The 24,837-nt window shown below is 46.0% G+C and overlaps 1 protein-coding gene across 1 annotated transcript in view; it reads right to left on the bottom strand.

The window, feature by feature from the left end:
- LOC137341280 (growth factor receptor-bound protein 2) overlaps nt 1-24,183 on the bottom strand; it is a 178,478-nt gene extending 154,295 nt beyond the window's left edge. Inside the window, exon 1 of the mRNA XM_068004385.1 lies at nt 23,937-24,183. Coding sequence (XP_067860486.1) covers nt 23,937-24,014 — 78 coding nt within the window. The 5' untranslated portion in view covers nt 24,015-24,183. The remainder of the gene's footprint in view (nt 1-23,936) is intronic.
- Nucleotides 24,184-24,837: the final 654 nt, after the last annotated feature.

Genomic DNA, 24,837 nt, shown 5'->3' on the forward strand with positions numbered 1-24,837 from the left:
GCCCCCTCATATTCTTATATGTTTCAATAAGATCACCTCTCATTCTTCTAAGCTCCAGAAAGAATAGGCCCATTCTACTCAACCTCTCTTCATAGGATAACTCTCATATCCCAGGAATTAATCTAGTGAACCTTTGTTGCACCGCCTCCAAGGCAAGTATATCTTTCCTTAGATGAGGAGACCAAAATTATACCCAGTACTCCAGGTGAGGTCTCAGCAAAGCCCTGTGCAACTGTAGTAAGACTTCCTTACTCTTGTGCTCCAACCCCCTTGCAATAAAGGACAACGCGCTATTTGCCTTCCTAATTGCCTGCTGTGCTGTTGCATGAGATAAAGACTCTTCATCCTTCAAAAAATCTAATTTAATATCTGGATCAAAGCTTACTGGTGGTCTGAACCGGATGGGAACAGAGTCTTTGGGCAGCCAACAGATTTCCAACAATGCACTTGGACACTGTCTTAAATTTCACAATTCCTTTATTGGCATATTTATAAAACTAAATCATAATTGAACAGGTAGCTAACATGCCTATCAGCAAGAACCAAACGGGAAGCAAAACCAAATCAAGTTCAAAAATCCACAGATTAAAATCAATTACAGAAACCAATCAGATCAAACCAATTTTTTTGCCCACTTTGCTTTCCCCACTAAACTGAGCACATATGACTATAAATAAGGCTGAAAATATAATCAAGGCTTTAAAAAATAACATTTTACAAAAATGTACAATAGTATTCCCTGTGTATGAAATGCCTCAATGGCCAGATTTTAAAATTTACAAACATTACTACTTTTTTTTTGAACAAATTGTATTCAAATTTTTTTTCAAAAGCTAAATGGAAAGTGTTTTCCCCAGACACTAAACAATAATTCGCTAGCTTTGTCTGGGTAATTGAAAAACATTTCACATCCATCGAGTTCGAATGTCTTTTGGTCTACAGGGAGATATGTAGAGAAAGACAGGGACACAGAGGCTTTGAAACAGGAAGGCTGAGAGAGAGAGTCAGGTTTTTAAACAGAAAGCTGCAAAAGCTTTGAAAGTCTGAAATACTGGAGGAAGAGTTAGGAGACATCTTGCTCGATCAAGTGACCCACTGATATGTGGGAAGCATGGCGTGTTCTTTATTTTTTATGTGAAGATAAGTTGTACTATTTGAACTGAGCCCAAGCATAGCTGCTGTTTTGTTCCAATCATAACGGGTGCTGCTTTAGTCTGTCTGTTCACCTTCAGACAGACTAAAGCAGCACCCGTGCGAAAGACACTAATATCCAGTTCAGATTACAAGGAGGTACTATTGTTATGTCCCTGGTTATAAGGCATGATATAAGTAGATACAGGGAAGAGAGTCAACTCCCTTAAAAATAAAATGCCTTCCAGCTCCTCCTAAAGGTGTCACACCTCTTTGCCCAGTTACAGCAAACGGCCAGTTTCACTTTAATTTTTGGTTGCTTCCACGGCAATGGGGCCCAAGAGAGCGAGAGTTTCATTGTGGTGCATACACTGACATCAAGACAATTCGCTGTTAATCACCTCTAGATAACTAACAGCGAGCGAGCTCCTCTTGACAAACTGATCAATCGAACAACTCACTCTTCACATCACCACAAAATCAGGGAGGGAGAAAAAAAGGTCCATTAGATCAATTCCCCAGCAGCAGTAGCACCTCCACAGAATACACAGGCAGAATGTCATAGGACTAAGAAAAATGTAATTACTTTAAATCTCGCTTCTACAGATGCACCATGAGTTTTATACATCGCTGATCACGCATAGCCCACTAAATATAAAATGGGCAAACAAAATTTTACACCAGTACTTAAGTTTATTTTTGTAACTGTTGGGTTGGATTTCTTTTCTGAGCACTACAGATCACTAAGGAAACACGACAGTGCTGTCACTGGGCTTGTTTAACACCAGCCGCTATAGGAAAAAATTAACTAGGCCAATACTTTACAATAATGTGCAATATTTTTAACTCGTCACCGTAAACTGCTACCACCAGTTACTGACTGATTTCATCCTTCTGTTACACAGCTCAAAATTCAGTGTAGATCCCATGGCATGGTTCGAAGAGCAGCAGGGAGCTCCCATGTCCTCCTAAATCAACACTACCAAAACAGATTAATTGGTCATTCGTCTTATTTGCTGTTCGTGGGATCTTGCTGTCTGCAAATTGGTTGCTGGATGTGCCTACGTAAGAGTGAATACACCTCAAAAGTAATCTGTTGCCTGTGAAACACTTCTGGGCATCCCTGGAAAGTGAAATGGCGATATATAAATGCAAGATCTTGCTTAAAATTGCTCTCAGCAGGCACAGCCGAAGTTTGGAACGGCAGAATGTGTGTGTTATTTACAGTCTAAATGGACGCTGAAAATTTCACATACCTGCCATCCTTGTGACAACACTGCATAAAAACATTGGGAGAACCAGAGAGTTAACACTAGGCTTATTCAGCAAAGAACGCCTGAGACATAACTACTTTCTCCCATATCTGGGAAAGCGGCTCCAGCACCTCTCATACCTCTGGACAAGATACAAGGAAAATCCGTACTGCACTGAAGTGTCAGCTTAGATTGTATGCTCGGGTCTCTGGAGTGGGGCTTCAACCCACGACCTTCTGACTCAGAGGCAAGAGTGCTACCATTGAGCCACTGCTGACATAAGGAATATTTCTAGAACAACTGAGTACGGTGAAAGAGGCCCCCCCCACCCCATCACCCTTCAAACATTCCCGGTTAGTAAGAGGTTGAAAGTTCATTAAACAAAAGGTTTGAATTATTCAGTGAATTTGAAAAGTTTATTTGCTCAGACCTCTGTCCTTCCCTCTCCTCCGCCCCCCAAAGCAAGATTCTCTCCACTATAACAGATGAGCCCCTCCAATGCCAAGACTAAGCAAATGATGAGAGCAAAGTATGGCTCCACAGTTAACTTTTAATCTGTTTTTCAGGAATTATTCAGGGAACGCATTGAAATCAGAGTCCATTCAACCCACTACTCCCTGTTTAAACCTTTGCACGTCACCTCCAAAACAGGATGACCCAGGCAAGGTCTCAGTGCCACTTCTTACCCAACAGGATATGCTTGCACGCAGTTATTTCAAGCCCTGAAAGTGTTCAAAGTCCCCAGAGACTGTTTTCTCTAAGGCAAATAGGGTCCTTACAATTTTGTCTAGTATCTGAGAACTCTCCCTGCATCCCCCCGCCCCCAAATCTGTGGTTGGATGGGAAACAAAGAGCACTGCATTGACACCATGACTTTAATGGTTAATTTTTGTGCTCATTAAGGCGAGGGATATTAGTGCAGGGGAATGGGTCACTACCATCAGCAAACATTTGCAGATGTGGAGTAAAGCTCCCTCCACATTGATCGAATATGCCTTAAATGCTTCAACAGTGCTACTTTGGTTTACATTATAATGGATGACACTTTGTTAGATTACTGTCTGTAATCTCCACCAGGTGTTCACTGTTCACTGCACAAATTTCTTGGCATTCTAACCAGTTTTCTCCAAGTACTGTATCAGGAATCTGACTCTATCCGATTCAGTCTCAAGCAGCTGTTCTTGCAGCGTGACTGAATCAGGACTATACAGGGGGTGGATAAAACGGTCATCTGAAGATAAGTGTTCTTGCAAGTTCAGCACAATAGAATGAATAAATTTGCATTTATAAAGTGCCTTACCATATCTACAGTTCCATGGCCGATGGATTACCTTCCAAATTGCAGTTACTTATGTAGGCAAAGGTAGCAGCCAATTCGTGCACAGCAAACAAAGACCAGAGATGATCTGTTTTGGTGATGTCGGCTGAGGAAGAAATGTTGGCCAAGACACTAGGAGAACCACATAAGTATACAGCACTTTGAAAGAGCAGTGCAAAACCAATCCTACTACCAGACCTCCTCCCCAAGGCCCAGTATATCTGCTTCAAATGTTTATCAACTTTTCCCTTAAAAGATGCAATGGTCTCTGTCTCAACTATTCCCTGGGAGTTCCTCTCGTCCTCAGAAGAGGCAGAGATGCCAACAACAGCCATAAATGGGAACTCTTCAGGTTTGAAAGAGGCTACAAGTAGCACGTATCGGGGGTCTTGGGTCCACCAAGTGAATTATCCGCAGACCTTGGATGGCACTGTACGTGATGAAGTTGGATGATGTGCTGTTTTATAAGGAGAGACTTGTCGTGCCATATAATGGTGAATGCATTATTCTGCAACGGGGCAGGTCTGTTTCTTTAAGAACAAGGTTGAATTGTTAAATAAACACAGGTTTGAAGATGGCCCAGAGTTTAATTTTTGTTTGATCAGGGAACTTTGAGAATGGAATATACTCATCAGTTTCAGCTTGCAGCTCAGAAAGATCCAGCAATTTAAGATTCTTTGCACTTGAGGTTGCAGATCACAACCCATGTAAATGACTTTCATTTTTTTTAAAGTGCAATTGCTAAAGATTATTTTTTGAAGTTACAGGAACCCCAATGGCTGTATCCAGTGTATTTTGTGTGATGGGAAGTTTCTCTGTATTCCAAATGACTAGCTAGGTCTTTTTTTGGACAGAGATTTGCTTAGAATATAATTAGCCTATGCAAAGCACAATGCCTAGAGCATGACTCTAATGACAGGAAGGCACACTGATAGATTTCTGTATATTCATCTATACCTATCTTTCAAGTTAATCTCCTGTCATTGCTCATTGTCTGAGGATGTGGTATTTCACAACATCGGCAAACTCAAGCTCCAACAACGACATTCTTGCTCCAAGAGGCCGAGATGCCCCACAGCGGGATTTCTCACATCCCCTCCCCAGATCTTGTCTGCATTCCAAAGAATATGAATCCCTCCCCCCCCCCACCGAGTATATGCTACTCTTGCATCTCATCCCATGCTCAACAGATTTTCCTCCTCCCAAAGTCCTCTACTAGGGTGGGATTCTTTATCTGTTTTGACCTTCTCAAGAGTGTCTCTCGCTCCCTCTCAAACTTCTCTCCACTCCTACACCACCCATCTCTCCCTTTCCATCCACTTCCTTGGGCTGCAATGCTGCTGAAACAAAGTCAGGAATTACCCTAGTGCAGCAGAAAGACTCCTGTGATTAAACTTTTCCATGCCCTCTGCCCCACACTTTTCTCATTGGGAAGCAAGGGGGAAGTTGAGCAGACCACAGAAAAGAGGGAGGGACCGGGAGGGTGCAGATTATAAAATAAGCATAATGCGGGCGTGGGAGATGCTTGTGGGGTTTGCAGTTGGGTGGTAGATGATCAAATTCCAGTAATCTGACGACTGCACGTGATTGAGGCGAGGGTGTAGTTCTCTTTTTTCAGGTGGAAATTGGCAAAACTCCTAATAGTGTCTCTGCGGACTACATGGGACAACAGTTGCAGTGACTCCTTGGCATTTTAAAGGTTAAAGATACTCGCATTCATGTTGCATTTTATCACTTCAAGACATTTCAAAGTACTTTCACATAATGAATATCTTTTGAAGTGCAGTGACTTGTGTAGGTAGCACGGCAGCCATTCTGTGCCAGCAAAATCCACAAACAATGAAATTAATGAGCAGTTAATGAGTTTTTGGTGTCGGTTAAGGGATAAATGTTGGCCAGGACACAGTCAGAACTGTCCTCTTCTCTGAATTGTGCCATGGGATCTATTACATCTACTTGAACAGGCCGACACGACCTCAGTTTAACATCTCACCCAAAAGACAGTACAGCACTCCCTCAGTACTGCACTGGAGTGTCAGCCTGGATTATGTGCTCAAGCCTCTGGAGTGGGACTTGAACCTGCAACCTTCTGACTCTGGGGTGAGTGTGCTACCACTGAGCCAGTCTGACACCTATAAGTGTCCAGTGCATGATCCTGCTTAAGGCATGATATTTCTGTTTTGATTTTGTGATAAATTAAACTTTATGGGATCATAGCAGGCTGGGTGAGAAATGTCCAGCAACTCATCAATCATGCCGTAGGAAAATTGGGCGCATACATCAGGCGAGAAATTTAAGATCAACGACTTGGACGGGGTTAATGTGAACAAAATCTCCAAATTTGCAGATGAAACCAAATAAGGATTTAAATCTAGGCCAGAGGTAACTAATGTGCTGCCCCAAGTCCTAGCAGTACAAATCACGAAGTCCAGGCAAATCAGTCACATTTATGCTTATACTTCTTACTCGCTGGTTTGTCCTGTTTGGATTTTGTAGCCCTGGAGGTTTGCAATGGGCTGCTTTAGGCACGATTGAATCATTGGTGGGTAAATCCTAAATCAGAACACCAAGATCTGTTAGTATCAGCAACATAAGCGGAACAGGGATTTAAACTCTCTATAGCCCATGGAGACAAAAGCTCGGACAGATCCGTTCTAGGCAAACAACTTTGGGATGTCCTGTAGATGTGGTAAGGCACTTTATAAATGCAAATTCATTCTATCTTGCTGATTTAACATGGGCAAGTTTAATATAGCCAGCATGGGAGCAAGAAACCAAAAGTAGGAGCGTGTAGTGGAAATGTTAGTGTGGCAATCAGGAAAGGGATGCAAGGGTTATTGTGTAAATCTATGAAATTATTAAAGAAAAAAGGAAAGAACTTTCATTCATACAGTGTCTTTCACAACCTCAAGACATCTCAAAGTGTTTTACAGCCAATTATGTACTTTTGAAGTGTTGTCGCTGTTGTAATGTAGGGAAACTCAGCACTCAATTTGTGCACAGCAAAGTCCCACAAACGGCAATGTAATAATGACCAGATAATCTGTTTTGGTGATACTGGTTGAGGGATAAATATTGGCCAGGACACTGGGGAGAACTCCCCTGCTCTTCGAAGTAATGTCATGGGATCTTTTACATCCACCTGAGGGCAGACAGGACCTCAGTTTAAAGTCTCATTAGCACTGTGCTTAGTTGTTACTGGGGCTGCATTAGCAGTGAGATAGTGGACAAATCCAAAGAGGATGTATTGCTGCTGTATAAGGTGCTAGACCCCACCTGGAGTACCGTGGTCACCCAAGCTCAGCAAGGGTATTATTGCCTGAGGGGGGACCGGGAAGGATGGGGGGACTGGGGCAATGATGATGGGCCCAGGTATCAGGAATTTAATTTATGGGGCAGTGTTGAGCATGTTGGGTTTGTTCTCTTTGGCAAACACCCTGACTTTAAGGTGATCTGATGACGAAAGGAATTGATAAAGTTGGTCCACGTAAATTGTTCATAGTGAAGGGTTCAAATCCCAAGGGACACGAGTCAAAAATTAGGAAACTAGGAGTCAGAATGGATGAGGAGAAACTTCTTCACTCAGAGGGTAGTAGGTCTGTGGAATTTGCTGCCCCAGGAAGCTGTGGAAGCTACATCATTAAATAAATTTAAAACAGAAATAGATAGTTTCCTAGAAGGAAAGGGAATTAGGGGTTACGGGGAGCGGGCAGGAAATTGGACATGAATTTAGATTTGAGGTTAGGATCAGATCAGCCATGATCTTATTGAATGGCGGAGCAGGCTGGAGGGGCCGATTGGCCTACTCCTGCTCCTATTTCTTATGTTCTTATGAATCTTTTACTCAAAGTGGAATCAAATTGTGGAATGTTACCAGGGAACGATACTGAAGTGTAAAGTATAAATGGTTCAAGGGACAATTAGGTGGGTTTCTGAAAGATAGGGAGTAGGGTATATGGCGAGAAGGCAGCTCAGTGAGGGCTAGTCTCTGAAAAGAGAATGAGATTATTGTACCTAATAGTGTTTTTCTCAGGTCCTAAAATTTTTAATTTCAGGAGACGGAGCGGGTGGGGCAGAGTCCATGACGGAGTACAGTCCATGGAAGGAGTGGCCATAATGTGATGTATGAACCTTCTCATTCCATGCTTTATGTTCTAACACAGGCCAGCACCGAATACCCAAATAACCTGGCAGGTTTTGTTGAGCCCAGAGATGGTGGCACCAACATCTCAGCAGAAACCTCAGAACACAGGACAGCCGAACTTCCAGCAACACAGCAAACTATCTGCTTCTGCTCTCTATCCATTTGTGTGTGCTGTAGAGTGTACCTGTGGACATCTGATGAGGATGGGATCAAGCTTGACTGTCAGGGCACCAGTCATCGTCAAGGCTCACATGCTGTAAAATGGCCACTTAGACAAGGTACCAGAGAATGCTCATGGAACTGTACTCCATCAAGGTGCTTCAGGAGATGCGAGGAGTGTTCAGAAAATTCCCGACCATCATTTACAACTATGCTAATTCAACAACAACCCATTATAAAGGCATAAAAATCTCCCCGTGAAAGAGACCCTCAGACACAGTCTTTTCTGGCTTCATGTCTTCCCCAAAATGGTAACGCCTCATTTATATATTACAGCACAGCCCACAGGGATGGCTGTATAATAAACAAGGCTGTGTACAAATTATTTTCGTTGGCAGGAAGCACCACCTCACAAGGTGACTTCATTCCCAGCCACCAGTGGCCCATGACATTGGGAATGCCACTTTCTCTCTGTGGAGCTCTGTCTGCCCAGACAATGCTGTTCTGTCGTTGCTGGTCTGCACGGCGCTCTGCTCGTCACCCCCTCCACCCCCCCCAAGCAAGGAAAACGCACAACCAAAAATGGCTACTGGTCAGTAACTGCGCACGTGAATCTCTTGCCCATACGCAGCTGTGGGTTTCTGAATGCAGCCTATGGTAACGAGAGGGAAATTCAAACAGGCAGCCACTTCATACTGCACAATCTAAACAGCTTGTATTTATGATGTGGAGATGCCGGTGATGGACTGGGGTTGACAATTGTAAACAATTTTACAACACCAAGTTATAGTCCAGCAATTTTATTTTAAATTCACAAGCTTTCGGAGGCTACCTCCTTCCTCAGGTGAACGATGTGGAAATGAAGTCCTCGAAATGAAGTATTGTATTTATACAGCACTTTTAACATAGCAAAATGTCTCAAGGAGCATAATCAGACAAAATTTGACATCAAGCCACAAAGAGATATTAGGACAGATGGCCAAAAGCTTGGTCAAAGAGGTAAGTTTTAAGGAGCATCTTAAAACGTTCCTTAAAGGAGGAGAGAGGTAGAAATGCGGAGAGGTTTAGGCAGGGAACTCCAGAGCTTATGAACTAGGCAGCTGAAGGCATGGCCGCCAATGGTGGGCCGATGAAAATTGGGGATACACAAGGGCGCAGAGATCTCAGAGGGTTGTAGGGCTGGAGAAGGTTACAGAGATAGGGATAGACGAAGCACAGAGGGACTTGAAAACAAGAATGAAAATTTTAAAATCGAGGCATTGCCGGACCAATGTAGGTCAGCAAGCACAGGGGTGATGTTTAACAGGACTTGGTGCGAGTTAGGATACAGCCAACAGTTTGGGATGAGCTCCAGTTTATGAAATTATATTTTTTGTGCGTCCTCTCCCTATAGTAGAGCAGAAACATTAAAAGACAGCTGCAATTGAGAACACGGAATGGCAGCAAAATCAATATATACAAATTAAACAAAATCCACTGGGGCACAGAGCGGAGTGGACGCACTGCTAATACAGTTCACAGAATAAACTCGAGCTTTCCGAAATCCATCAGGTCATCTTTTACAGCACAGGACCATTAAACAGATTCCCTGGGGGTGGGGGATGGGAGTGCCCCCTCCCATCCCATTCTGGCGAGAGGCTACCCTTTTAACTAGAGGTCAAACAGAGGAGGGTTCAACCCTCACATCGAACGTTCAGTGGCAGTCCAAGCAACAAAAAAGGGGGCAGATGCCAGAAAGACAAGCAGAGTCCTTGGCTCATTTATGGCCTTACAAATGGCTTCACTGTGGAAACCTTTTCACAGATCGCAACCGGTTACGGTTTAAGCATAAAATGACCAAAACACACACCCACATCTTAACATCCAACCGCTGGACTATTGCAAATCACCAGCCCTTTGCAACCCCACCCCCAAAATAAACACGCAGCAAAGCAATTGCTCAGTGAAATCTGATGGCGCTGCTCTGTATACACAAACAAACGGGACAGGCAAATCATTAGACAAGGGTCAACAAAACATTAGCATAATAGGGTAGTATAAACACAGTGTTACAGCTCCAGGCCAGCATTCTCACTGCAGTAACCGCTCCTAAAGAATCGGTTGTCAATTCAGATATACACGACTGTACACAAATTTAAACAGAATTAGTCGTCGCTGCAGCCAGCTGGGTCAGAAATTGGTTGCTAAGAAAATCGGCTTCAGTTTTGATGGGCCCGCACCCGAAACATTAACTTGTCTTTTCGCCTGACCTGCTGAATGTTTCCAGCATCTGCAGCATTTTGCTTTTCACTTCATTCATTAAAGATCGATTTAAAGACAGAGACTTGAGCACGTACTGAGAGAGCGCTGCACTGTCAGAGATGCTGTCTTTCGGATAAGACATTAAAATCCAGGCCCCGTCTGCCCTCTCAGGTGAACATAAAAGATCCCGTTGGTTCTCCCCAGTGCCCTGGCCAATCCCTCAGCCAACATCATTAAGAGATATTATCTGGTCATTATCACATTGCCGTTTGTGGGAACTTGCTGCGCGCAAATTGGCTGCCATGTTTCCTATATTACAAGTGACTACACTTCAAAAAGCACTCAATTGGCTGTAAAACACTTTGAGACGCCCCAAGGTCACGCAAGGTGCTGTATAAATGCAAGTTCTTTCTTAAATGGCAATGGCAGAGCCTAATCACCCCTAAACACAAAAAAATGAATATTTTATGATAACAGGGCAGTTTATGAAAAGCACTGAGCATAAACGGAAAATTACCAGCCAGCAAGCTTTATAAATGCGAGTCAATTCATCACAACATCCCACGTTTACTAAACTGAATACTCTCAAATTTATGTTCTTCCTCAGTTCTGAATGAACACATATCTCAAGACTGGCGGTTTTAGCAGGCCTAAAAATGGATAAATCCCCAGGCCCGGACGAAATGTATCCCAGGCTACTGTGTGAGGCAAAGGAGGAGATTGCGGGGGCTCTGACACATATATTCAGAACCTCTCTGGCCACAGGGGATGTGCCAGAGGACTGGAGAACTGCTAATGTAGTACCATTATTCAAGAAGGGGAGTAGGGAAAAACCGGGGAACTACAGGCCAGTGAGCCTAACATCAGTGGTAGGAAAATTATTGGAAAAAATTCTGAAGGACAAAATTAGTCTCCACTTGGAGAAGCAAGGATTAATCAGGGATAGTCAACATGGCTTTGTCAAGGGAAGATCATGTCTGACTAATTTGATTGAATTTTTTGAGGGGGTGACTAGGCGTGTGGATGAGGGTAACGCAGTGGATGTGGTATACATGGATTTCAGTAAGGCCTTCGATAAAGTCCCCCACAGGAGACTGGTCAAGAAGGTACGAGCCCATGGAATCCAGGGTGCCTTGGCACTTTGGATACAAAACTGGCTTAGTGGCAGAAGGCAGAGGGTGATGGTCGAAGGTTGTTTTTGTGACTGGAAGCCTGTGGCCAGTGGGGTACCACAGGGATCGGTGCTGGGTCCCTTGCTGTTTGTGGTCTACATTAATGACTTGGATATGAATGTAAAAGGTATGATCAGTAAGTTCGCTGATGATACAAAGATTGGTAGGGTGGTAAATAGCGAGGAGGATAGCCTCAGTCTGCAGGACGATATAGATGGGTTGGTCAGATGGGTGGAACAGTGGCAAATGGAATTTAACCCGGAAAAGTGCGAGGTGATGCACTTTGGAGGGACTAACAAGGCAAGGGAATACACAATGAATGGGAGGACCCTAGGCAAGACAGAGGGTCAGAGGGATCTTGGTGTGCAAGTTCACAGATCCCTGAAGGCGGCGGAACAGGTAGATAAGGTGGTAAAGAAGGCATATGGGATACTTGCCTTTATTAGCCGAGGCATAGAATATAAGAGCAAGGAGGTTATGATGGAGCTGTATAAAACACTGGTTAGGCCACAGCTGGAGTACTGTGTGCAGTTCTGGTCGCCACACTACAGGAAGGATGTGATCGCTTTGGAGAGGGTGCAGAGGAGATTCACCAGGATGTTACCAGGGCTGGAGTGCTTCAGCTATGAAGAGAGACTGGGAAGATTGGGTTTGTTTTCCTTGGAGCAGAGGAGGCTGAGGGGGGACATGATTGAGGTGTACAAAATTATGAGGGGCACAGATAGGATGGATACTAAGGAGCTTTTTCCCTTCGTTGAGGGTTCTATAACAAGGGGGCATAGATTCAAGGTAAAAGGCGGGAGGTTTAGAGGGGATTTGAGAAAGAACTTTTTCACCCAGAGGGTGGTTGGAGTCTGGAACTCACTGTCTGAAAGGGTTGTGGAGGCAGGAACCCTCACAACATTCAAGAAGCATTTGGATGAGCACTTGAAATGCCATAGCATACAAGGCTACGGACCAAATGCTGGAATATGGAATTAGAGTAGACAGGGCTGATGGCCGGTGCGGACACGATGGGCCGAAGGGCCTCTATTCGTGCTGTATAACTCTATGACTCTATGATTCAGCTGTGCTCGCTTAACTACATTCAGACTGAAGTCCCCCCCTCCACATAACTACAAGTGACGGAATTCAAAACCTAAAACACCTTCACTGCAATCAAGGAGTGGAAAAAATCAGCCTGGCCCCAGCTCCCAGACCAGTTACTCCTGCTGGAAAGTGCGTGCAGGCAGGGTACTGGATCAGGGGCCGCTGTGATACCTGCTAAAGTTGTCCAACACTCACCGAATAGGCTCAGCTGGGCAAGGTAATCGGGAGCACTGTAGCCAGCAAGGGGCAGAGCCTTCGGAAGCAGAGAGGGTCCCATGGCAATATTTGAAGAGCAGACGTTCTCCCTATGTCCCGGCCAACATTCCTCCCTCAGCCAACACTGCCAAAAACTGGTTGGCCACCTCACTGCTGTTTGTGGGATATTGCTGCACACAAAATGAATGCCGCATTTCCCCATACAGCAAACATCACTGAACTGCAAAATAATTTTTGTACGTGAAGCACTTTACAAGATATTTCTGGAATGTAAAAAAGGCTAGAGTTCACCTCTTTCCAAGCAGGTCATCTAAACGCTGGACAGGGCTGTGAGGAAGTGCCTGGTTGGCTCAACCTCTCTAATTCCACACTGCTCCTTGCAGGGCAGCTGTTCAAACGGTGTTAGGCACCCTAGAATTCAGCTCCCAGTGAACAAAGGCTCACTTAACTACATTCAGACTGAAGACCCCCCCCCCCCCCCCATAACTGACCTGCTCACTGCAAGTGACGGAATTCAAAACCTAAAACACCTTCACTGCAATCAAATTACAATCAGGAAAAATGTACCAGTGGAGGAATTCAGCAAGTTGTTTTTTAATTTGCTCTCATGATGTGGGTAATACTGGCAAGGCCTTATTTATTGCCCATCCCTAGATGCCATGAGAAAGTAGTGATGGGCTGTCTTCTCCAGCGATTGTTTGGACAACTGAGTGGCTAGACAAGAGTTAATCAAGTAGTATGGGATTGAAGTCATGTGTAGGCCAGACCAGGTCAGAGTGGCAGGTTCCCTTCCCTGAAGGACAACAGTGAACTGGTTGGGTTTTTACAACAGTTGGGCCACCCCCTCCACCGCCCCCCCTCCCCCAAAAACCCGGTGCCTGCCCAAAAAATACTGGGCTTCATAACTTGCCAAGATGAGGTTTGATTGCACAACTTTTGGGCTGATAGTTCAGTACTAGAACCATTATAGCAGCATATCTTACTGGGAACTAAATCTAGGGAATTGATTGCATTCTAAAATCTCTCAATGGCATGCGCACAGCCACAACCCAAGATCCACAGCCTGGAACCCACCTTCACAGCCTCAGGTCTCACCCACTCGTACGTTTGAATGTTGACATGAAATAGCACCTTATACTAAAGACTGGCTGAGTACCCAACGATGGCTATATTTAACAAATTTTAACCCCCTGCAACCCACAACAGGGGTCTCACTCCAGAATTTTATATTAGAATTTTAGTACCATGTTTCACGCGACAGATTTTGAATGCATCAGTCAATACTTCACACCCTCTCACTGTAGCAATCAGACGCCTAGCACATTAACAGTCTTAATTCACACTTCTGAGGAAAGGTTTTATACCTGAAATATCAACTGACTCGTGTTTGCTCGAGGGATGCTGCCTCTGAATATCTCCAACAATTTTTTTTGTTTTAGATTTCCAACGTCTACAAAATTTTGCTTTTAATGCACAGCCTCCCAGGGTTTAAAAGGAAATTCAAAGTAAAGCTTACTGTTTGTGGCCAGTTGGACAGGTTTGCAGATGATTCCTGAAGGAGCACCCACCCATTAGCAACATTTAACACATAAAAGGGCAACATCACATAATCAGTGAACGTCGTCACTGGGGCAACAGTAAAGTGCAATTTTAGGGGGTGTGACATTCTCATACCGTGTCCACTCGAGACACCTGTACAGTTTTGTCCCTCCAAACCTGGGTTATGGCCGCAGACAGCATTTTCTTTTGCATAAAACTGGGGTGCCGTAGTGGTGGGTACAGACCTGTTATTATAAAATACTGGGGTACAGTACTGGTGTGTACAGATCTGTCACTGCTAATGGGAACAATTTAAGGTCATGCGTTACCAAGAAACAGATTTGCTTAAATGTGATATCTCTATCATGCACTTTATGAACAGGTCAAATAAATCGAGTATAAACACTATGGTCTCTCAACGTCCTGTCTGGTTCAGCCTGAGGCACTGAGTTTATGCACTCACTGCCAATCCAGGATGGTCACTTCCAAAACCAAGACTAGCAAATTCTTCAAAGTGACTTCAAACAAAAACTAGGACCCCCACTCCCCGAAAATTACTAACGGAGATAGGAACATAGGAATATAGGAACAGGAGTAGGCCATTCAGCCCCTCGTGCCTGCTCCGCCATTTGATAAGATCATGGCTGATCTGTGATCTAACTCCAGAAACCTGCCTTTGGCCCATATCCCTTAATACCTTTGATTGCCAAAAAGCTATCTATCTCAGATTTAAATTTAGCAATTGAGCTAATATCAATTGCCATTTGCGGAAGAGAGTTCCAAACTTCTACCACCCTTTGTGTGTAGAAATGTTTTCTAATCTCACTCCTGAAAGGTCTGGCTCTAATTTTTAGACTGTGCCCCCTACTCCTAGAATCCAATAATGAACTGTATCAACAACTACAACTTGCATTTATACAGCACCATTAATGTATTAAAAATTCCCAAAGCATTTAAACATCAGCATCTAACATTCGTGTTTTATGTTAAGAAACTGAAATTACATTTTTGGTGCAATATAAGCTGTAATCTGTTAGCAAGTCAGGTTTGCAAATATTCTGACAGCAACATAATCCTCTCAAATAACGCTACAGCCTCTTGAATAAAAATGGTCGACACGTCACTGGTCAAATACTTCCATAGCCAGAAGCAGTTTTAACACAGTTGCCATCTCGATACCTCCCATCACCATTAATTTTGAAGTGGGAGCAAATTGGTTGTTGATTTAGTGATTCTCAACCCACTGTGCCTGCAGACGCAAAGTCCAAACCACAATAAAGGAGCTCTTCCCTGCTCCCACTCAGGTACCAGATGGTGGAATTTGGGTGACAAGTGCTGGTTTTGCAAGAAGCACACTGACAAATGGTACCAGGTCCAGGATTCAGAGAGTTTTGGTCTTGCAGGTTACAGCTTTGATGCCCACTACAGTACGACTGTTTGTTCAGATTGTTTTTTTAAAAAATGGAACCTCCCCACTGACTCCAGAAAGGCCCCAGGTTAAATCCCTGGTCTGTACTGAAGTAGCAGCAGGATATGTGACAATGGTCTTAATATTGGGGGGGGGGGGTAGAATTCAGCCAGGGTCGCAGCTCCTAGCCTTCATTCAGTAATCCCCTGCTGTATACACATCAAGTGAGAACAGGATCAGGCTCAACTGGGCTGTTACCCCTCACTCACACAGTCAAATAGTCTCAAGTTACAATATGAAAGGGCACCCAATGAGGGATTTTGGTCTGAGTTGGTGGCTTCAATGGGGGAGGAGGAAGGGGGCTTGGAAACTTTAGGACAAGTGCTCAACTCTGGCATCTAAATGCAATAGTTAAAGAACTTGCATTTATATAGCACCTTTCACAAACACAGGATGTCCCAAAGCACTTCACAGCCAAGGAAGTAGTTCTGAGGAGTAGTCACAGTTGTTTTACCTTAGACTGGAAGTGCGGTCAATCACTAGAATCACGTACTGTTTTGACAATAACTTTAAAAAAAAATCTTTATACAATGCAAAATGAGAGGTGGGAAAGACAACTTATTGACAAGATAGTTACCTCAACTGCCGTTAAAATCATGTTTAAAATGAGGAAAACCTCCACATAGTGAGTGTAAGGGAGCTGGATTGCAAAGCCATGAGTCACCAGTGACCAGAGAAATCCATTACCAGCTTTAACTGGCGTACGTGGGGACTGAGCGGTGATGTGCGTTAGACATTGCCTTTCACTTCCGGCCCGGATAGATGAGATGACATCTACTCTCCTCAAAGGCCCCAAAGTGAAATGAGGCTGGGGAGTCTAACCTAGCTCTTAGTGTACATGGGCGCACAGCACTATTGGTAATCTCGCTCAGTGGCCACAGGATAGTTGGTGTGGGAAATGGAAAAATATCACTAAGATGCAGGGATTGAGGCAGACTTACTCTGCACCTAACCCACGCTGCACCTGTGAAGCACCTTGGGACATTTTACTACGTTAAAGGCGCTATATAAATGCAAGCTGTTGTTGTTGCACCTGACTGAAGTGTTCCTTGAGGAACACAACGAGAGAATGTTTGTATCCAAGGTTGGGATGCCAGATGGGGTGGTATAGAACTACTTTTAGTACCAGAGCAATGAACAGAATGAAAGACATGACAGCTTTGAGGCTACCAATGAACTGGTGCCCCAAGGGTGTGAGCATCTGTCGGGCACCAGTTCATCAACATCACCCTCAACTGCAGCTGCCCTTTGTATAACTGAAGCTTGGTGCGGGCCTCAGCTGCTTGGCTCCTGCTATAATCAGTTTTGTATCATCAGGCAACCTCAACGCCCCAACTAACGGAGAGTACAGCGCCAGATAGGTCACCTGGGGTCGTTCACTTCGGAAACAAACAGCTGCGAGAGTTAAGCAGAAAGCGAGAAAAATGCAAAACTAAAAGAGACTGTGCTCCATGCAGACCCTCTTACATCTCAACCAGTGCCAACAATATCAAGCTCATCAGTCACCAACAGGCAATCTGAAGGACTCATGAAACTTCTGATGATCCAATTACCCTCAATACTGGGGACAACAAGCATCAGGCAACAGCCACTGTTCTATCACCCGACCATCAACAATCAGTACTCGCTGTTACTGCCTTTTATTAAGATGCTAAGTTATTGGTCTAGGATCAGTGACTCCTCAATACAATCCCCCAGGTAACTTCAGTGAAATGCAAGGAATACATCATTGCCTCATAGCAGGGTACAGCCTGCAGAGTGGGCAAGAGTGCACAAATTTCAAACATAACCTGCAGTCTTCAGGCCAGAAGCTAAACTGCAGACCTCCCCAAGGGGACATCAGAACACACCTCAGTGCAACTCCTGTAACACTCAGGCTCAACGCTCTGTGTGCTACACAGTTTGCATTCTGCACCGAAAGTCAGACAAATGCTCTCTTGTGCAAACTCTCCAGTCAATCATGTTGAGTGCTTTAGTGCAGTAAATCATCATGCCTACTATTTTTCCTTGATCAACTGAAGCATTATAAAACCCGTATGACAGCTACAATAAGGACTCGGATGTGCAGTCTGCCAGATGCTGGGAGGCTGAGTTGCCACAGTATGTTACCTGCCAAAGGAGACTTGGTGATTTTCAACAGTATACTGGCTGGTCCAGTTTTAGTGCATTTTAAAGGTAAAATAGCAACCGAGACATTAAAAATATAACTTCACCCACCTCCTCTGCATTCAATGTTAATGAGCTCGACTGCTTATTTCAGAACTGGTCCAGCATCAGAAATAAGTTTTTTTTTAAAAAGCCCCTCCCCAGTAAAGACCCCACCCGAGATACTAATCCATGCACACAATAGCATCAGCTCCAATCTGCCGTCTACAGTCAAATACCCGTCTGACACACAGTACCAACAACTTGCATTTATACAGCGTCTTTAACGTAGTAAAATGACCCAAAGCACTTCACAGGAGCGTTATCAAACAAAATTTGGTACTGAGCCACATAAGGAGATATTAGGACAGTTGACCAAAAGGTTGGGTCAAAGAGGTAAGTTTTAAAGGAGCGCCTTAAAGGAGGGGAGAGAGGTAGAGTGGTTTAGGGAGGAATTTCCAGAATTTAGGGCCTAGACAGCTAAAGGCACGGCCGCCAATGGTGGTGCGATTAAAATCGTGGATGCGTAAGAGGCCAGATTTGGAGGAGCGCAGAGATCTCGAAGGGTTGTAGGGCTGGAGGAGATTACAGAGATAGGGACATGGAGATTGGCCATTTGGGTACAGTACTAACATACATCCAGTATTCACGGAACTCATACCGCAGGGAGACATGGTACCTGATCGTACTCACAGCTGCCATAACTGACTTAAGACTCGGGCTGCCTCTGCACTACACCGTTTGCATTCTGCACCAAGTCAGACAAGCTCCCTTGTGCAAACTCTACAATCACATTAAGAGTAGGTGGGTAAATGGAGCGGAGGTACAGATCAGCCATGATCTAACAGAATGACAGGACAGGCTTGAGGGACTGAATGGCCTACTCCTGTTCCTACGTTCCTGTAAAACGTGTGTGTGTGTGGGGGGGAGGGGGCCAGGACGGAAATAGAGAATCTGTTTAAACGTCATTTCACATCACCCAGAACAACTCATAAAAAGTTAATAGGTTTAACAGTACCAGCTACAGAAATCCAGTAAAAAGTGCCCAATTAATCCAATTATTTCTATCCCATCTTAGAAAAGCTCTTTAGATGAAGGACCCCTTTAGGAATTGAGACAGGACACACAGCCAGGATTGAAAGGTGCTGCTTCCTTCACAGCCTGAATCCGTGCCAGCTTGAACCTGAGCATGTTTAAGTCTACTTACGAAATCTGAAACCCTTTGACGGAGCAAAGCTCCTTTTCTTCCAAAAGGCACTTACAGGAAACTGGTTATAGGAAGTTACATGGCATTTCAAAAACCAGAAACTTAGTAAACTAACTCCCAGCTACAACACCCCATTCAGTAAACACTCTCCTCTGCCATTTCAGGTTGCCATGGTGACTGTCTAACCCCATTACAAGCATCACCAGGCTCAGAGTATAAATAAATAGGCACAATTATTGAGAATTCCTTATTCCACCTCCATTTTACCTCGAGCGGCTCCCATTACTGCTAGAAAGCAGTTTAATTTGCTTTCACTACTTAATAGAGGAAATGCACCACATCTAATGCTATCCCCGAGGTACCACAGCCCTGTCACATCCACTTTCGCACTCAATGCTATGCAATAGTCACACAAAAGAAAACAGGCTCTGTAACAAAGCTTGCATTCTATGCAAAAAAAAAACCTAAAATACTGAAAGTACACAGCAGGGCATTGGAAAAGAGGGGAAAACGGGTCGTTTGTGAGGGAGAACCTCCACCACTCAAGTCTCCTCCCAAAACATAAAACCATTTCTTTGGACACTGGTGGATCCCGTGTATTTTGACAATTGCGTGTTTATTTCAGATTCCCAGCATTTACCCTCCTGTTATCTCAATCGTTTGGGTCAATCCTTTTAAAGTTCAGTGCCTTGGTAGGAGATGCAATCACACCGTAGATTCCAGTCAACACAAGATACAAAACAGGAGGAAAACCCCAAGCCGCACGCGGCGGGGAATAGCCGCTTTTATACCACACGAGCATCACCTTGTCCTGAAGGTAAACCGGCCAGAATTCTCTCTCACTGGTGGCTGGGTCCTCCCAAGAGACAAATCCAGCAGATGGACCCTTTGGTGTAGCCATGTACGTGTGCTTTGGAAACCGGTGATATAAGCATGCATCCCATACGGGTACAGAAGCAGCTTAAGGGACGGGCAAACCCTGGGAATTGTCTCTTCGCTCGACCTGCTGTCCCGGAACAGCCAACCCACAGACCGGGAGGATGCTGGCGACATGCCCGTGGCAAGTTCCTGATCTCAACCATGCCCGGGATAGTGAGGCAAGAGAGGAAGTTGGGGTGCTTCCCCACAGGAAAAGGCAGCTAGTCACTTCTACACACCTCCTGGAAGGCTGCTACAGAGTACTACTGTGAAGAGGTCTGGCAGTAGACCAACTCCCCACGCCTGGGCAGGGAGCACTACAAGGGCCAGAAAGTATAACTGCTTTGGGGGAAGGGGCTATTTCCCACTTGCAGGAGTGGAATGAAAAGGCAATTCACACGTTCTGTCTTCTATAATCGTACAAGACCCGTGCATGGTTCACTGGTTCCCCACACATGGGCCTTCCCAGCCAACAGCTTTAGGGAACCCTGACCGATTTAGCTCTGGGTTGCAGGTGAAGTTCCAAATTGTTCAATATTCTAAGTCACGTGTGCGACCCTTAAACAGCCCCGGACACCCAAGCCCACTGTAGTTCCAGTCAGAAATTTGCCATGCACAAACCACAGGAGGCCTCTCCAGAGCACTAGGGACCAGGATGAACCCAAAGGGATAACACAACAAGAATGTAAAAGGATACATGGGGAAAAGAGCAGGGCCTAGGATAGATAGCTCCAGTTGGTGAGATAGCACAGCCATGTTGGGCTGAATGGCCTCCTTTCGTGCTGTAAACTCCATGATTCTATGGACACACTTCCTCTGCCATTGCAGTTATTACCCCCTCAGTTATAAATTAATTTACAGCAAAATCAATTTACCCATCAACTCCAGCAGTGTTATACTGTGACAGACCTGTACCCACCAATACTGTACCAGTGTTAGTGACAGACCTGTACCCACCAATATTGTACCCAGTGTTACAGTGACAGACCTGTACCCACCAATATTATACCCAGTGTTACAGTGACAGACCTGTACCCACCAATACTGTACCCAGTGTTAGTGACAGACCTGTACCCACCAATACTGTACCCAGTGTTACAGTGACAGACTTCTACCCACCAATACTGTACCCAGTGTTAGTGACAGACTTGTACCCACTAATACTGTATACCCGTGTTAGTGACAGACCTGTACCCACCAATACTGTACCCAGTGTTAGTGACAGACTGTACCCACTAATACTGTATACCCGTGTTATACAGTGACAGACCTGTACCCACCAATACTGTACCCAGTGTTAGTGAGACCTGTACCCACCAATACTGTATACCCCAGTGTTATACTGTGACAGACCTGTACCCACCAATACTGTACCCAGTGTTAGTGAGACCTGTACCCACCAATACTGTATACCCCAGTGTTAGAGACAGACCTGTACCCAATACTGTACCCAGTGTTAGTGACAGACCTGTACCCACCAATACTGTATATCCGTGTTATACTGTGACAGACCTGTACCCACCCGTACTATATCCGTGTTATACTGTGACAGACCTGTACCCACCAGTACTGTACCCAGTGACAGACCTGTACCCACCAGTACTGTACCCAGTGACAGACCTGTACCCACCAGTACTGTACCCAGTGACAGACCTGTACCCACCAGTACTGTACCCAGTGACAGACCTGTACCCACCAGTACTGTACCCAGTGACAGACCTGTACCCACCAGTACTGTACCCAGTGACAGACCTGTACCCACCAGTACTGTACCCAGTGACAGACTTGTACCCAGTTATATTGTGACAGGCCTGTACCCAGTGTTAGTGACAGACCTGTACCCACCAATACTGTACCCAGTGGTATACAGTGACAGACCTGTACCCAGTGGTATACAGTGACAGACCTGTACCCACCAATACTGTACCCTTTGTTATACTGTGACAGACCTGCACCAAATACTGTACCGTGTTATACTGTGACAGACCTGTACCCACCAGTAATGTACCCCAATGTAACAACTATCATGTTAAAACAAGGACAACTAGGGATGGGCACTAAGTATGGCCTTGCCAGTGTCACCCACATCCCAAGAATGAAAACACACAACACTACAGCAACAGTCAAGGAGAAAACAGGAAAGAACAGAGGGTGTACATGGTGCCGCCATGATGACAAGAATTTATCCCAGTTTTTTTTTGTAAAATTAAGTTGAATTATCCCAGTTTTTTTTTGTAAAATGAAGTTGAACATCCTACATTACTGCAAAATACCAAAATAAACTACTTCATCAAGGTTACAGTTACTCTGTAGCGCAGAGAAAAAACTTGCAGGCCCAGTCCCACAACAACTCTCACCTTTCCCCACTATCCACTTTAACACAAAGGCAAAGGTTCTGCTTTCTTGTAAATTCTCCACATTGTTAATGCAGCCGGGATTCTGAAAATTGATCTTTGAGTGAGGGAATGCCACACAGTGTTATAAAAGTACATGGCCAACGTCCTGATTTCTGCCTGGGCGTGTATAATTTGTCATAGCAAGGGCTACTTTTAAGCTGCAGCAGCTTGGGGGCTATCTCCAGGAAAGCATGCCACAGTGGTTGGTGGGTGTGCATTAAAAACACAAACATTCTGGATCTGGCCATTGTGCAACAATATATACCTGCGTTTCACTGCTGAGGTGAATCAGCATATTGCAAGTGGCTCTACACAGAGACTGTTATTCCAGGAAGTGAAGTCTGTGCTTAGTCTAGAACACACATTCAATGGCAGTGAGACGCCAGCAGCAAACTGCAGGCAAGGAGCGTGAATTCACAAATAAAACGTAGTATAGGGAAAGGTATGCCAGAACCCATTCACTCTACCACACCATTTCTCCTCTCTGCCGTATCACCCCCATATGTTGCTCCCCCACCAGTCTCGCCCTCCTCAATATCTCTCACGATCGGCTCTCTCAACACTACTCTGTCTCTCCACTAACCTCTCACGCACTTTCTTTCTCCCTTTCCTCCATTCTCCCCATCTCTCGCCCTTTCATGTCCCTGTCTCTCTCCACCTCCCTTAGCCCTTCCCTCCACCTCCATGCTGTCTCCCCAGCCCCAACCCCCCCCTTTCTCATGCCACCCCTCCCAGTCTCGCCCACCCATCTCTCCTAGACTCACTATCCCCATTCCTCCCAGTCTCTCTCTCTCTCTCCCCTCCCACTCTCGCCCCCTTCCTCCCAGTCTCTCTACCCTCCCACTCTCGCCCCCTTCCTCCTAGTCTCCCTCTGCCCACCCTCGCCCCCTTCCTCCTAGTCTCCCTCTCTGCCCACCCTCGCCCCCTTCCTCCTAGTCTCCCTCTCTGCCCACCCTCGCCTCCTTCCTCCTAGTCTCCCTCTCTGGTCTCCCTCGCCCCCTTCCTCCCAGTCTCCCTCGCCCCCTTCCTCCCAGTCTCTCTCTCACTCCCCCCCCCCCTCTCTCTCACCCTCTCTCTCACCCTCTCTCTCTCACCCCCTCTCTCTCTCACTCCCCCCTCTCTCTCTCACTCCCCCCCCTCTCTCTCACCCCCCCCCTCCTCTCTCTCACCCCCCCCCCTCTCTCTCTCTCACCCCCCCCTCTCTCTCACCCCCCCCTCTCTCTCACCCCCCCCCCTCTCTCTCACCCCCCCCCTCCTCTCTCTCACCCCCCCCCCCCTCTCTCTCTCTCACCCCCCCCCCCCTCTCTCTCTCACTCCCCCCCCCCCTCTCTCTCTCTCTCTCTCACTCCCACCCCCCCCCCTCTCTCTCTCTCGCCCCTCCCCCAGTCTAGTCCCGATGCGCCCGAGTGGAGCCGAGCAGCCGACGGGGCTCGCTGTCCTGATTGATAGTTGATGCGGAGACACAGCCGGCGGGCTTGGGTCCCTGGGTCCCTGGGTCCCCGGGTCGTACTCACCCCCTCCCTTCACCCCGGGGCCTTACCTTCAGGATGTCCTCCCGCTTGAAACTCAGCTCATCCTCGGCCGTGGCCTTGAAGTCGTACTTGGCGATGGCTTCCATGGTGTGGCTGGCGCTCGCTGTGTGTGTGTGTGTCGCTCCGCGGGCTCCGGGTCGCTGTGCCTCCGCCGGCCTCTCACTCCCCACCGTGTAACGGTGTCCGACTCGCCCGCACTCCGCTCGGCCCCTCGATCACTGAGCCTGCGCACTGACGCTGGGCGGAACGAGCCACGGCGCCTGCGTACACTGCTCCAACCAGGGCGCAGCGCCGGAGCGAGGTCTGGGGGTGCCGGAAGCCCCGCCCTCCCCTGGTGAGAGTGAGGCTCAGGCACCGGAAGCTGGTGTGAGGCGGGGGCAGTGACGTCCTTTGCCCCCTTGTTGTTAGGGGAGTGACTGATGTGTCAGACTCCCACAGACTGACCCATATCCCCCTCTCCCTCCTCTCCCCCCCCTCTCCCCTCCTCCCCCTCTCCCCCCCTCTCCCCCCTCCTCTCCCTCTCCCTCCTCCCCCCCTCCTCCCCCTCTCCCTCTCCTCCCCCTCTCCCCCTCCCCCCATCTCCTGTCAGATTTGAATCTGGATCATGCTTCATTCCTTTTTAATGGCCTCAGGATGTGGGCAAGGCCGCGTTTATTGCCCATTCCGAGTTAGCAATAGGAACAGGAGGAGGCCATTCAGCCCCTCGTGCCTGCTCCGCCATTTGATAAGATCATGGCTGATCTGTGATCTAACTCCATATACCTGCCTTTGGCCCATATCCCTTAATACCTTTGGTTGCCAAAAAGCTATCAATCTCAGATTTAAATTTATCAATTGAGCTAGTATCAATTGCCGTTTGCGGAAGAGAGTTCCAAACTTCTACAACCCTTTGTGTGTAGAAATGTTTTC

This window comes from Heptranchias perlo, chromosome 23 (genome assembly GCF_035084215.1).
Source record: "Heptranchias perlo isolate sHepPer1 chromosome 23, sHepPer1.hap1, whole genome shotgun sequence".
Classification (NCBI taxonomy): domain Eukaryota; kingdom Metazoa; phylum Chordata; class Chondrichthyes; order Hexanchiformes; family Hexanchidae; genus Heptranchias; species Heptranchias perlo.